Genomic DNA, 14,418 nt, shown 5'->3' with positions numbered 1-14,418 from the left:
AAAGGGGCTATATTAGTACAAGACCGTTTACCATCAAATTGGCAGTCAATTTCCATCATCGGCCAAGGCTGATGGAAAAAAAGAATCCACATCGGTCGATCTCTAATTACAGCTAATCAGCTAATGATGAAAAATCCAAAAACGTAATGAACCAAGGGTTGGCTAAACACCCAGGGCCCTGCTGCCTCCTCATGCAGTCACTTTTGATTCTTTTTTATTAGGGGGTAAGGCACAGAACAGGATCCAGTGATATAATTACATTGAGTATCACACCATGCATCACAACTGAAAATATAACCATACGGCAACAATGGAAATACTGGGCATCCTGATGCACGAAGAGCAAGATATACAGTCTGCCTCCCAGGATGTCTTCTTATTTTATACTTGTGGCCCAATAGGAACATGACTGGGCGACAAACAAACAATTTGCACATAAAAAAAAACAAATAAGTAACTGAGGGTTCTTGTAAGTAAGTGTTGAAGCTACAGTATAAACAGAAATACAGGGGAAGCCAAAAGACAGGAGAGGAGAAAAATAAATGAATAAAGATAAGGAAGCGAGGGGGTGGGGGTCCGTCAATCAGGAGGCAGAGAAATGATATATATATATATAAAATATATCAGAGTGCCCTTTGAATATCTGATCTTCTCCAGCTTTAGAAAAGACATGGTGTCATTGAGCCACTGAGTGCTAGAGGGAGCTTCCAGGGAAGAAGAAAGATGTCGATGGCGGTTAGAGGTGAACCGATTACGGTCGTCTGGGAACCCGGATATGGCGACATGAGGGGGGTGGGGGGCTGTATTTTTGCTACGGGTGTCGAAATAATGCTGCCAGAAGCGAGAGAGTAACAAACAAGAGTAAATCATGGTTTAAAGTGCAAGATGAAGCACGGCATTTGTCTCAAACGATACGAAGTATAAGCGTGAGAGGAGCGCAGGCTGAGCGAGTGTAAATGTTCTGAAGAGCAGTGACCCATCAGTCAACGTCCAGGTGCAGAACCAGTTCCTGTTTTCAAGCAGCTCGGACTTAAGTAACTGGTGATTAACCCAAAGTGGGCCGGGGCTTAGAAGCTCCTCCCACTGTGGACTTGGTGGTGATGAGGGAAACCCTGGAAACAAAGCGTCGGCGCATTGTCTAATTAGAAGGTGACACTTCTCCTGAGAGAACTGTCAAAATGTGAAAAAAACATCCTTGTAAAGGTCTTTAAAACATTTCAGGCCCTTAAGCCTGTGAATGTTCTCATTTGTCCAGGTCATCGTTCTCCCCAAAGCAATTTCAGTCAAAATCAACAGACCTAGTTATTTGTCTAGGAAGACGTTTCACCTCTCATCCAAGAGGCTCCATCAGTTCATGTACGCAGGCTGGGACTGGACCAGGACAAGGACCAGGACCAGGCTGGGACTGGATCTGGACCAGGACCAGGACCAGGCTGGGACTGGATCTGGACCAGGACCAGGACCAGGACCAGGCTGGGACTGGATCTGGACCAGGACCAGGACCAGGACCAGGACCAGGACCAGGCTGGGACTGGTCCAACTAACTGGTGTGAGATCCAGGTATTTAACCTCTCACAAGGCCGATGATGTCACTGGAGCCCTTTGTGCTCTAAGTGCCAACGACCGTCGTCCGGGTGTATTTCAGGCCCTTTGTATGCCATGCAAAAAAAAGGAATCTGAAAATGGAGGCCAAAATACCTAAATAAGGGAGCTAAAGTAGATGCCGACTTGAATTTGAAGAGCCTAAATTGATACCAAATATTAAGTGCAGAGCGTAACACTTGGTCATTTGTAAAGCTGTTTCTTTATCGAGCAGATTTGAGAGCGAAACTATCGGAACCGCAGTTCAAAGTGTCCTGCTATGACACAGAGCTGGTTTAAAATTGGCGAAATATCCTTTAAATTGTTGCATTTTAATCGTTTAGCAGCAAGGACGAGTCACAGAGGCTCACCTAGTTTCACTGACCGCGTTAAACCTTCAATATTAAGCCGTCCGTCTTTGACCCCGTCCTTAAATAATGCTGACGTCGTTACTGTTTCATTCACATTCTCAACACTTTACTTGGTGTGTTGCTGCTTAGTTGAAATAGCTGCTGAAATAGTCACAAACTTCAAATGAGTTTATTTCAAACAGATTTCCGTGAGTGGGAGAAACCACACATTACTGAAGATCAAGGCAGAAGATTTGTTTTTTTTAGCTTTACAGCATATAAATATGTTCTACTGGTAAAATACAATTATGAATGTGAAAAACAAGCATCATAAAGCGTAGCGTTGTCAGGCGGCTTTGTCATTTATCACTAAAATCAATCATTCAAATGATCAATGCAAATTTTGGTTCTCAGACCAAATTGGTACCTTTTTATTAAAACCTTTAATTACTCATTAAAAAGTTGTTTTTAATTGAACCGAATGAGCCACGTTTCTTAATTACAACACACAAACAGCTGGTATGGTATGGAGGCCCGAACCTGCCAAAGTTAAAAAGAAATAAATGACAACATGAATAAATTAAAATACCATTAAATGAACCAAAAATATTATTATAAATAAATAACAACATAAATAAAAATGCCATTAAATGAACCAAAAATAATATTATAAATAAATAAATAACATAAATAAATTCAAATGCCATTAAATGTACCAAAAATAATATTAAATATAAATGTAGACATTTATTTATTAACTGTTTAACTCTCTTCTTTATTCATATACATTTGTAAATATCTATTTATTTGAATTGCATTTCTTTTCTCATTTATTAAAATTAATTTATACGTTTTTTATTTTCTTTTTAATTCCTTTATGCATTTCTTCTCTTCATAAATCAAAAATACCTAGTGGTACTATTAATAGTCACATGTGTATGAATAATGATAGAATATATATATATCAAAATATAATAATAAATTAATGCAAATAAACACAATGGAAAATTAAAGAAGAAAGTAAATAAATATGGAAAGGAATACAAAGGTAAAAAATAAAACAGCTAATTAAAACAGACTTTTTAATCAATTAATTAAATATGATTTTTGGTACATTTAATGGCATATAAATGTATTTATTTGTGCATTTATTTTGGCAGGCTCAGTCTTCCACATATTGAAACGTTGCCTGAATATTATCAGCACAAAATGAAGGAAATGATCAGAGAGCATGCGTTTAAAACACGTAAATGTTAAGTATCATTAACGTATTGAGTCATCGGTGTTTATGAAAACGTTAAACTTCTTCTGTTTGACCGTATACGCGACTGTCTGAAGAGTCAGTACCAGGGGATGTCATCAGTGGAAGCGCCCCTCAGCCTGGTGGTGGTCGTGCCACGCCAACATCTACTCATCATCTTCTGTTCTGAGGGTTCTGACCTGGTTCGACATGTTCGTGAGCCGCTGCTTGAGTTTACGCTGGGAGGAGTCATACTGGGATGTAAGCTTTCTAAACTTCGCCGACATGACGTCCAAATTGGCTTCAATCCGGTTGACTTTATTCTCCAAGTCTTTGGCGTCCGTGGCGGCCAGCAGCGATTCGTCTATGAGGTTGTCTTTCATCAGGATGGCTCTTCCCTTCTCCTCCAGGATTTGTTTGGCGTCGGGATACTCAGTCAGCGCCTCCATCAGATCGTCTTTGGACAGGGCGAACAGATCCGAGTAGCCCACGCTGCGGATGTTGGCCGTTCTCCTGTTACCCGCTTTGCTGCCTTTGATCCCGAGGATGCTGATTTCCCCGAAGTACGCCCCGTCGCTGAGGACCACGAATTGGGTGACCCCATCATCGGCAACCACGGCCAGCTTTCCTCCTTTGATGATATACATTTCCCTGCCAATGTCCCCCTTCTTACAGATGTAGTCGCCAGGACTGAAGACTTGAGGCTGGAGTTTAAGGACCAACTCGACCAGCAAACCCGCTTCACAGTCTTGAAAGATGCGCACTTTTCTCAGGGTCTCCAGGTGTACGTTGATGGCGATCTCGGCCTTCAGTTTGTCCGGCAGGTTCTTCAGCACCAGCTTTTCGTCGCATGTTTTCTCCTCTGTCCACAGGTAGTCGAACCACTTCACCACTCTTACCTCCAGGTCTCTGGTGACCTTGCGAAATTGCATATATTGCTTTACGGAGTCGATCTTGGACTGGAACTCTACGCGCGCAGTGCTCATGTTGGAGATCATGGCACCAACGTTGCCCACAATCGTAGCAAAGATCAGAACCCCGGTGAGGAAGTCGGCCACCACGAAAAAGTACTCAATGTCTCGGACCGGGGGTGGTGTCTCACCGATGGTGGTCAGGGTGAGAGTGGACCAGTAAAAGCAGTAGATGTACTGCCTGGCCAGGCGGGCCGCCTCAGGGTTCTTCTTCATGTCTGGATACACCCAGGTGTCCGAACCAAAGCCGAGCGTCTTGGAGATGGCGAAGAAGAGGCAAGCGTTCCAGTGGATGATGATGATGATGTAAAGCACAAGGTTAGCAATTCGGAAGATGTTGGGGAAGTTGGTTCGCGTTTCAGTCCGGTCAAAGAACTCAAAGAGGCGTCCCAACCTGAAGAGACGGTTGAACCTCCACTCGGGGTTGTCAATTCCAACTGCGAGGAAGACTATATCTGTGGGGAAAATAGATATGACGTCGAATTTGAACTGACGTGTCTTCATGTACTTTTCTTTCAGGACCTTGTCGTCCCTAACAAGAAGTCCTTGTTCCAGAAAACCTGTTGACACAATAGAATGACATCATTACCATCATATACTCAGTTTTCTCTAATCCTCACACATTCAGCAAAGCTTCTGTCACGGACCTGTCCTGGCTCTCACAAAGGTGTCAAGGAAGTAGAAGGCATCTGAAATGTAGTCCAAAGCTATCCAAAGCGTTGTATTTTTGTACTGCAGTTCATTAAAACAAGCCCTAAAGGGAAGCACAACCATGACAAAGACTTTCAGAAAAAACAAAAAGGGAAAGAGGAAATAGAAAATGCGGTAGATTCAGACCTGGCGACCAGCAGCATTAGGTTGTAGAACACTGGGACGGCCATGGTGCACAGCCAGTAATAGTACGTGTCTGTGGCGGGGTCCATGATCCACACCTCCTTTCTGAAAGAGAAAAGGGATTTTATTGTGTTAAAGCTTGTTCACCGTAGTGACTTTGAATTTCAAATTTGGTCCGACTGCTATTTGTGTTTCTGTCTTTAAGTTTTGGCAAAGGTTAGAATGGATTGTGTTTCCAAAGAGACTTTCACAGATTTGGATCTTTATTTTTTACCTTTATCACACGAGGTACTTTAAAAGTTGAACATAATATATATATGAAAAGCTATATTTCATAAAAAAATAACACACCCCCGGGGCAGATTGAGGGGTACAGAATGGAAGTATTGCTATTCCAAAAAAAATAATAATTTAGTCTGAATTCATATTTTAAAAATCTTTTGATGGATTTGACAATACCAAAACCAATGCGGGTTGCCAAGGTTGTCTGTTGTTGGGTGCAGCTAAGTTTCATTTTTACTTGGCTAATGGCTAACGGCTAGCGGTAACTTTAGTCGAAATTGGCGGTTACCCTGTATGAGTCATCTTTTGACGTGGAGCAGACTGAACGCTTGACACACTCGGCAACGGATCTGGCAATTCTGCTGGAATTCTTTTTTGTTGTTGCGACTACGATCTTGACACACTAGATGGCGCTATTCTGCTCCTTCTCCATATTCTACCTTTAACCTTTGTTACTTCTACCCCGCACAGATCGCAGCAGCACGTCTGAAAACCTTCGGGGCGGGGTCATGTTTCCCGCTCTGTTGCGTCACCTCTTCTTTTAGCAACACTCTGTAAGCGTTTGGGAACTGAGGAGACTGATTTGTGGTATGTGTTCCTATTCTAGCTTAAAGCAGGATTTCAGCTGCTCAACAGTTCGGGGTCCCAGTTGTGATACTTTCATGTTTCATAAAGCTCCAAACATTTTCACCGGTGACCAGTCGGGACGGCAGGAGGCCAGTTTAGAACCCGGACTCTTTGACTACGGAGCGGTGCTGTTGTGCAGAACGTGTTTTGACGTTCTCTATTTGGCACCACGTGTCGCTCTAAAACCTGGTTACGGTTGAGCTTTAAAAGTGCGTTTACAAATGTGCAGGTGACCCATGTGCCTTAATAACAAGCCAGATGGCCCTGCTCCATTTTGTGGTTCCAAAAGATCCCAAATCTGTACAAAACTATGAATAAAAGTATCTATTATTGGACAGAGAGTTGCAGACTTAGAAAACAGTATGTTGTACTCACGGTTCTTCCTTTTTAACATCCTTTTTGTCATCTTTCTTATCGTCCTTTTTGGGTTCTTCTTTCTTATCGTCTTTTTTGGGTTCTTCTTTCTTATCGTCCTTTTTGGGTTCTTCTTTCTTATCGTCTTTTTTGGGTTCTTCTTTCTTATCGTCCTTTTTGGGTTCTTCTTTCTTATCGTCTTTTTTCCTGTAAATGTCCAGAAAGAGGCAGGTGAGATCGAATATCTTTAGTTTTAGTTTAGTTTAGTTTATGAAAAGAGCCTGAGGGGGGCGCGGTGATACAGTACAGTCCTGCTACTGTCTATTATTGAAATATTAAATTTAGTCATCATGCACTAATTGTTTAAACATTTTAATATGAATGCACTGAACTGCAGCTGATTTAAAATTTAAAAGAGAGACTCTGTGTGTGTGTGTGTGTGTGTGTGTGTGTGGGTGTTTTATGATCCATATATAATCATCTTACCCATCGTTGTTGTTGCAGTTGTTCATGTTTTGTTCAGCAAGGGCCCGTCGACCGTCACTGGAAGAGAAAGAAATAATTGCATCGGCTTTTTTTGTAACTAAGACCATAATAAATAATTACATCGGTCGAACCTGATGGTGTTATACACAGGGACAACACCAGGGTGTGCTAGAGGACTGGATATGTAAATACAATACAAAACAGAAAGCAAAAACAATTTAAAAAAAGTAATAATAAAGCAAAATTATCGCAGGACCCCACGCGCTCTCGCAGGACCCCGCACGCACTTGTAGGACCCCACACGCGCTCGCAGGTGTTCAGCTCACCTGCTCCTCATGTTGTCCTCCATCCTCTGGCCACTGAGGCTGGACCCTGCAGGGCCAACACTGCTCCTCCCAAAGGGCATCGTGAGGGACGGCCTTGGAAAAGAGAAGAAACAGAACTCAAGTAAGACTTTTTTTCTGATGGCCAGCGTGTCTCAGGCTGAATTTAAGTGTAAGTTATCTATAGTCCCCTCCCCTGATCAGATGTCTGATCCTTGGAGAGGCTGATGAGCTGACAGTCCAAATGTCCAACACAACAAAAGACACAGATGTTCATCAGGGAACGTGTATTGACAAGTGCCAATCAGAAGCTTTGGGTCTGTGGATGAACTATTGAAAAGAAAACAATGTTGACTGTTTCTACTGAATAACCAGACGGAAATACAACAACAAAAAAGTTAAAAAGCACCTTAAGGTGTAATTCCGCCATAAAATCATCCCATGGTCTTTTTCCGCACTTACATACATCACAGTGGTGGCTGCTGGTCTTTCATGGAGGGGAGGCTTATTTTTCCAACCTACATTATAAATGTGTTTATTTATTTATATGTAAATTCTACCCTTTTCGTTCCTTTTCAAGAAATTTATCTGTGACCTTGTCGTAACATCTAGGCGTCTTTTCCAGGGACTTGACCAGTGTCCTCTTAAAAAGATGAAGCTTTGAAGCGCGTATTGAGTCAATGAAATGTACACACAGCAGATATATTTCATCACTTTTTCGTTTTTTTTGGGTGATATTTTAGTGGAAGTTGAGCGTGTCTTGCAGTGTGAGAGCAATCACCACTGATACATACCAAAACAATGTCCTGCACATGCCAAAGCCGTAAGTGCGGATTGGAACTCATTACAGGAAGGTCATTTTAGCCAATCACAAGGCTGGAAAAATTCATACCAGAAGAAAAACCAATGTTGAACCGAGGCCGGGCAGGTTCCTTCGGGTGGACGGACAGTGAGACCCAAACAAAGTGCTGAAAAGTTGCTAAATAGCAGCAGTATTTTGGCTCGGTCTTCCATAACAGCACTTCTGTTAGCTGGCCACGTCTAGAGGGCTCCACAAGTCTCCATGGGTACAACTGACTTTGACGTTGTTTGTGACGTGTGACGTCAAACAATGTCTACTGTCCCCTCATCACTGCTGAAACCAGACTTTTTCAAAAAGTTCACCCTAGACTTCGGTTACAAAAAACTCTGGTTTCAGGAGCCCCCAGCTGCGGTTACGTTTGGATGAAAGGCCAAACCAGGCATAGAAACACACACTTTCAAAAACACCAGCGTTGGGGCGGCCGGTGGCTCAGTGGTTAGAGCAGCCGCCCCGTGTAAAGAGGCTGAAGGTCCTCGAGGCAGTAAATTGTAGAAAAATATAGAAAAAAATACGAACAATATAAACACAGGGAAATATCCACGGTAACTGTGAACATTAAAATAGAACAAGTGAACTCTTTACCTACTCTGTAAAGTGTCCTGAGATAACTTTTGTTATGATTTGACACTATAAATAAAATTGAATTGAATTGAAATTGAATTGAACTTGTTTTTGGGTGTTGTCTGAGTTAAAGTCCCAGGACTTTGACCCTTTCAGTGTGTTTTCACTTCATCACACTGAAAATGTCTTGATCATCAGATTCAGATACACCTTGATAACAAAGCTTACAAATGTTAGCTAGCTAGTGCTAACATTAGCATCTGTGGTATCTTGGTGCAGATGATATGGAGATATATTGCAGAAAAGCCCACTGTCTCCGTTCTTGTTGAATATAAAAATGTGTATTACAAAAGGTACAGCGTCTTCAAATCTCTTGCACGGAGTTAGCTTATATTGTGTGAGAGGCACTAGGAAGTGTCCTCAGCATCATCAGCAGTAACAGTGAGGCTATTCCTAATAAAAGCCAGCAGTGGGTCCCAGGTTTGGTGGAATGCTGTCAGAGATCCCCTCTGTGAAAACCTTAACTTCTTGAACCTTAGAAATAGTAAAATTTCACGTATCCAACTATGATGAGTCGGTGGAAAAAATGTTTCCATTTGAGGAGAATGGTACGTCTGGGGAGCAGGGTGGTAAAGGCCACGACACTGTGTAGTAATGGGCAGATTTTTAGACGGAGGGAGCCCAAAAAGAGCAGTCAGGGGATTTGGTTCCAAATTTGTGTTAAGAGCCTGTTTGAGGGTTTGAAATATATCGGACCAAAATTCAAAAAGCTTCGGACACGTCCAGAACATGTGTGTGTGGTCTGCTGAGGACTGCTTACAGCAGTTACAAGCATCACTGGGACTAGGGTATATCTTAGCCAGTTTAGCGTTGGTGAATGGGCTCTATGAAGCACCTTCCACTGTAACAGGCCGTGCCTGGCACAAATCAAGGATGAGTGGACCAGTTTCAGTATGTCCCTCCACTGGATCTCATTAATGTCTACCTCCAAATCCTTTTCCCATGCATTTTTAGGTGAGGCAGTGGGGACTGGGCTCAGAAGAGCAATCTTATTATAAATGACAGATATCAGTCGTTTGTGTTGTATGTTGAGAGACAGGAATTGGTCCATCTCAGCTTCAGGGGGGCGGTTCAGAAAATGTGGGGATTGCTTTTGGATAAAATGTCTCATTTGATGGTACCGAAAAAAGCGGCTATCAGAGAGGCTGTATTTGTCAGACATAGATGCAAAGGACAACAAAATACCTTTGTCATACAGGTCCTTAAGCGTTTTGAGGCCCTTATCTGACCATATGTGGAAACCAGGGTTGTTGCAGGAAGGGAGAAACGCGAAACGCGAAACTGGGGCAAGGATTGAAACCCTTTGCAAGCCGTACTGCTTCCTGAACTGGATCCAAATTTTAAAGGAATTAGGAAGTGCTAGTCCCCCTTCAGGTTTAGGGAGTTGAAGAACATGTTTTTAACACGGGTGGGTTTATTTTGCCAGATAAAGGCGTTAGGTTGTTGGTCCAGGTTAGTGAACAAGGCTTTGTTAAGACAAATTGGGAGGTGTTGAAAAAGGTACAGAATCTTTGGTAGAATTACCATCTTAATAAGATTACCCTGCCTGCAAGGGATAGGGGGAGGCCTGCCCATTTAGTCTGACTTGCATCTATCCAATAGTGGCTGGAAGTTCTTTTAAAAAAGGTCCCTGAAGGAGCTGGTGATAAACACCCCCAAATACTCGTCAGCTGTTTTAAAGGGGAATATGGATTGTGGGAGTGATCTTGCCAAGTTGTCGACAAAGAATAACTCACTTTTCTGAATATTCAACTTATACCCCAATAGGTGCCCAAATTTATTCAGGATTGATAAAACTGGGGGAAGGGAGGTTGTGGGGTTTGAAATAAATAAGAGAAGGTCATCGTGGACCAGGCCAAAACGAGTGATGCCTTCACACTCAGCAGACAGCCCTGCCGGGTCCCACGCCTGAAAGGGAAACATGCTGAACGGACGCCGTTAGTGTTTACAGACGCAGAGGGGGTTACATACAGAAGCTTAACCCAAGAAATAAAATTAAAATCAAAGCTGAATTTCTCCAAAATATAAAATAGGAAGCCCCACTCTACCCGGGCGAAGGCTTTTAGTGTGTCTAGCCCCACTACGACCTGAGGAGTGTCCGATCCATGTGAGAGTATGATGTGGAGACATTACATGACTTTGGAGGGTGAGGACCTTAGCAAGGATCTTACAATCTATGTTTAAAAGTGAGACCGGTCTGTAGCTGTCACATGAGGTAGGATCCCTGTCTTTCTTCAGGAGCAATGAAATAGATGCTTCATACAAGGTCGCTGGCAGTCTGCCTTCAGTAAAGGAGTCATTGAACATTCTCACAAGGATGGGAGCTGATAGCATTGATTACGCCTTAAAGAACTCGACTGTAAAACTGTCTGCATAGACTTGATCCCTTCATGCATCTCCAACAGAGAGATGGGTCTACCGAGCTCCGTAGCGATGTTTATATCAATCTGAGGGTACATTAAGTAGTCTAAGGGGTTTGGGGTCGCTGCAGTAATTGGGCTGCACTTAGAAGTATATAATGCAGTGTAGAAATCAGAAAAAGACTTGTTGATCATCACTGGATGAGAAGTGAGGCTACCGTCTGGTAGTTGAATTTTAGAGATCAGTCTAGAAGTCTCCCTGCTCAAAAAAGTTTTGTTTCGATTGTCGTAGTAGTAGCCGTTTCTTATATAGAGGGGGAGATGGCGAGATGGAGTAAGTTCCATCGAGTTTTACCAGTTCCTCTGCAATTTCCACCAGCCTAGCCTGTTCAGCCCTTCTCATTTGAGAAACATAGGATATCAATTGTCCTCGAACGGTAGCTTTAAGTGCTTCCCACAGAGTTCCACTGCTGACATCAGGGGTGTCATTAAACTCTATGTAAGAGCGGATTTGAGTTGCAACAAAATCTTTAAACTTACTATCCGACAGTAAGTGTGAGCTGAACCTCCATAGTGAACGTGGAATTGTATCTCATGGAAAACTAATGTCAACTGTGGTAGGAGGCTGGTCAGAAGTGACTATTGGGTGATATTCACATGCATTCAAACAGTCGAGGAGGTTGTTATCGAGTAAAAAGAAATCTATTCGGGAGAATGTGTGGTGTACATGGAAAAAAGGAGAAAGCTTTGCCCTGGGGGTTTCTAAACCTCCAGGGATCAGAAATTACCAACTGTGATTCATATGTTTTTTCTGTGTGTGCTGATTTGGATAGCATTACCTGTGTAGGAGAAGATCTGTCAAGAGTCACATCCTGCACCAGGTTGAAGTCTCCACCCACGATAATGCAATGACTGTCAGCGTTTGGGATTTTGGAAAATAGCCTTGTAAAAATTTGTTCATCGTCACAGGTAGGTGCATAAACTGAAACTAAGACCACTGGTGTGTTCTGAAGTGTGCTCGAAACTCTGACATAGTGGCCGTCAGTATCTAGGATTATATTTGTTGGCTCAAACAGGACCCTTTTATGAATGATGATGGATGTCCCTCCAACTCTATCTGTAAATTATGAATGGAATAAGTGTCTCATCCAAACCCTCTTAATACGGGAGGTGTTGGCTGAGCTAAGATGTCATTTCTGCAGAAACATCACATCCCCCTGAAGTTGCTGCAACTATGTTCATTCCCTTAGTATTCCAGAAAATCAGACGCACTGCAGTGCCTGTCTTTAAAGCATTGGCCATAGCAACAGTAATAAGTTCAAATGACACTGCATGACCTAAAGTATTCTATAGTAGTCGAGGAAGAGAGTGGGGAGGGAGGGTGAAACAGAACAAAACAACAAAAAAGGGGAATAAAACAACATTGTGACCACTCTGAGGGCTACTACTATAGCAAAAAACATCTTCTGAGCTCTCCAGCTCGCAGCTGCTGAACTGAGCTTCTGGATTCTCTCCCCCCAAAAATAACAGTATTTGAACCTTTAAGTCACAGAGAAAAAAAACAAACAGAAAAAAACATGTAAAGTCAATTAGCCAAGAGAGGGCACCAAGACGTCTTAAGAGAGGCAGGCCATGAAAGCATTCCTCTACACCAGGGGTGGGCAATTCCGGTCCTGGAGAGCCACTGTCCTGCATGTTTTAGGTTTCTCCCTACCCTAACACACCTGAGTCTAACAATAATCAAACTGTGACAAGCATCAGCTGCTTGATAACAAGCAAATCATTAGAATCAGATGTGTGTAGAAACCTAAAACATGCAGGACAGGGGCCATCCAGGACCGGACTTGCCTACCCCTGCTCTACACCAAATAAGATTAATAGAATGCCTGCCTATATGAAACCATATGTATACGCTTTATTGGTGTAGATCCCCACTATACATCAGGTTATGACCAGTGTCAGGCTTCAGTAGAACCCACTGACTAAATGAATAACAGAAAACAAGAATACTTCAGATACTGTAACTTTGTGGCGTTGGGTGATAAATATTTAAGTTCAAATTAAAATAAAGCTTTGAAGAAAATATAGAATAATGAACTGAAATCCACATGTAAACGAGCTTCCAGTACGTGACACGGGAGCCGACTGAAGGCACTCTGAATTTACACAGCAGTATAAAGAGGCACGAAAAGAAGATGATAAAAAGGGGATTCAAAAACGTAACGTCCGTAGTGTGTTCAAAATGTCCGCTTAGTGATTTCTGTTCAAAACTCTTAAGAGTCAGAAAATCACTTAATTAACACTGAGAAAATAAACTCCGGCCACAGTCAGGGGCTGCTAAAGCACAGCTATACATTCAGCACCACGTCGACTCACGGTTATCCAGATAACGTGACAGTGGCTCTTCTGTGCTGAAATCAAAAGCCCTCCACGGTCATCAGGTCTCTTCCTCCCTCCGTCCTTCATCGTGATGACCAGCCTGGCAGGGAACAGCAGCACGGGTCTGAAGCCCCGGTGTTAAAGCTCCTACATCACCTCTCGGTATTGCTGCCGTTGCTCCACCACACCCGGTGCATAACCCTCGTATATGGCGATGGAGAAGCCCCTGTACCGTAGCATCCCTCTCCTGGCTAGGGCCTCGGGTATGATTTTGTCCTTCACCTGGTACCTGTGCAGCCTGACGAGGACTGCGGTGAGTCACATTCTTTGCCGAAAACTTCCATGAGCAACTCACGAAGAAGGCTGTCGGTTACTGCTTCAGGTAGTCCATTCACCCGGTTATTGTTTTGCCAGCTCGTGGACTCCAGGTGGCTAGCATAGCGTTGCTCTCTGTTAGCGTGGCACAGGAGGCATCCAGCGTTAGCAGGCGCTCATCTTGTAAATTCAGATTTACCTTGAGGGAGCCTATCTTCTGAGCGTGGTCGGACACTGTGGCGTGGACGTGGTCCAGCTTTGCTTCGATCATGAAAGGGAGGCTTTGAGATCAGCAGTGAGGGCTTTGCCTTGCTCTTCCTGAAGGCTAATGATGGCGACCATGCTGAACTCGTCACCTGCCTCCTCTGCGGGGCTAACCTCCGCCCCCTGGTCTTTTACAGTCTGTCTGGTCGTATAGGTACACATATTTCGGTGGTGTGTCCGTCAAACGAGCAAATATTACTTTTGGCTGCAACTTTCGGGGTCCTGAAACGGGAAATCATCAAAAGTTGCGGGAGCGAGACTTGACCCGTGTCTACTCCATCTCAGCCAAACCGGAAGTCTAAAACTGGACATTTTAGATCAAACACCATACGAGTATATAACTTTGGACACTTCACATTTAGCTTAGCGCTACTCCCCAGCTCTGCTCTTTTGTCCAAATACGGCCATGTCCGGTGTCAAAAATCCAAGATGGCGACGTTCACCTTGTTTTCAAAACGGTAGTCCACAAACCAACGGATGACGTCAGGGCAACTGCGGCCCTCTCCATTAACCAGTCGGTGGTCTTGAGCTGTTGAAAATGTTTGGGAACTCCTGATGAGGAGAACTGG

At 43.3% G+C, this 14,418-nt stretch overlaps 1 protein-coding gene across 1 annotated transcript; it reads right to left on the bottom strand.

Annotated features, from left to right (window-relative positions):
- Positions 1-3,338: 3,338 nt before the first annotated feature.
- LOC310964923 (cyclic nucleotide-gated channel alpha-3-like) lies at positions 3,339-14,011 on the bottom strand (the record flags this gene model as incomplete). Its single annotated transcript, XM_083938248.1, has 8 exons — positions 3,339-4,702; positions 4,790-4,896; positions 4,980-5,081; positions 6,261-6,446; positions 6,726-6,782; positions 7,052-7,144; positions 13,422-13,578; positions 13,894-14,011. 8 exons carry the CDS (start codon positions 14,009-14,011, stop codon positions 3,339-3,341), a joined length of 2,184 nt encoding a protein of 727 aa, XP_083794374.1.
- Positions 14,012-14,418: the final 407 nt, after the last annotated feature.

Source organism: Echiichthys vipera (assembly GCF_963691815.1).
Source record: "Echiichthys vipera genome assembly, chromosome: 23".
NCBI classification, from domain to species: Eukaryota; Metazoa; Chordata; class Actinopteri; order Perciformes; family Trachinidae; genus Echiichthys; species Echiichthys vipera.
This window is presented reverse-complemented; position numbering and strand designations above follow the sequence as displayed.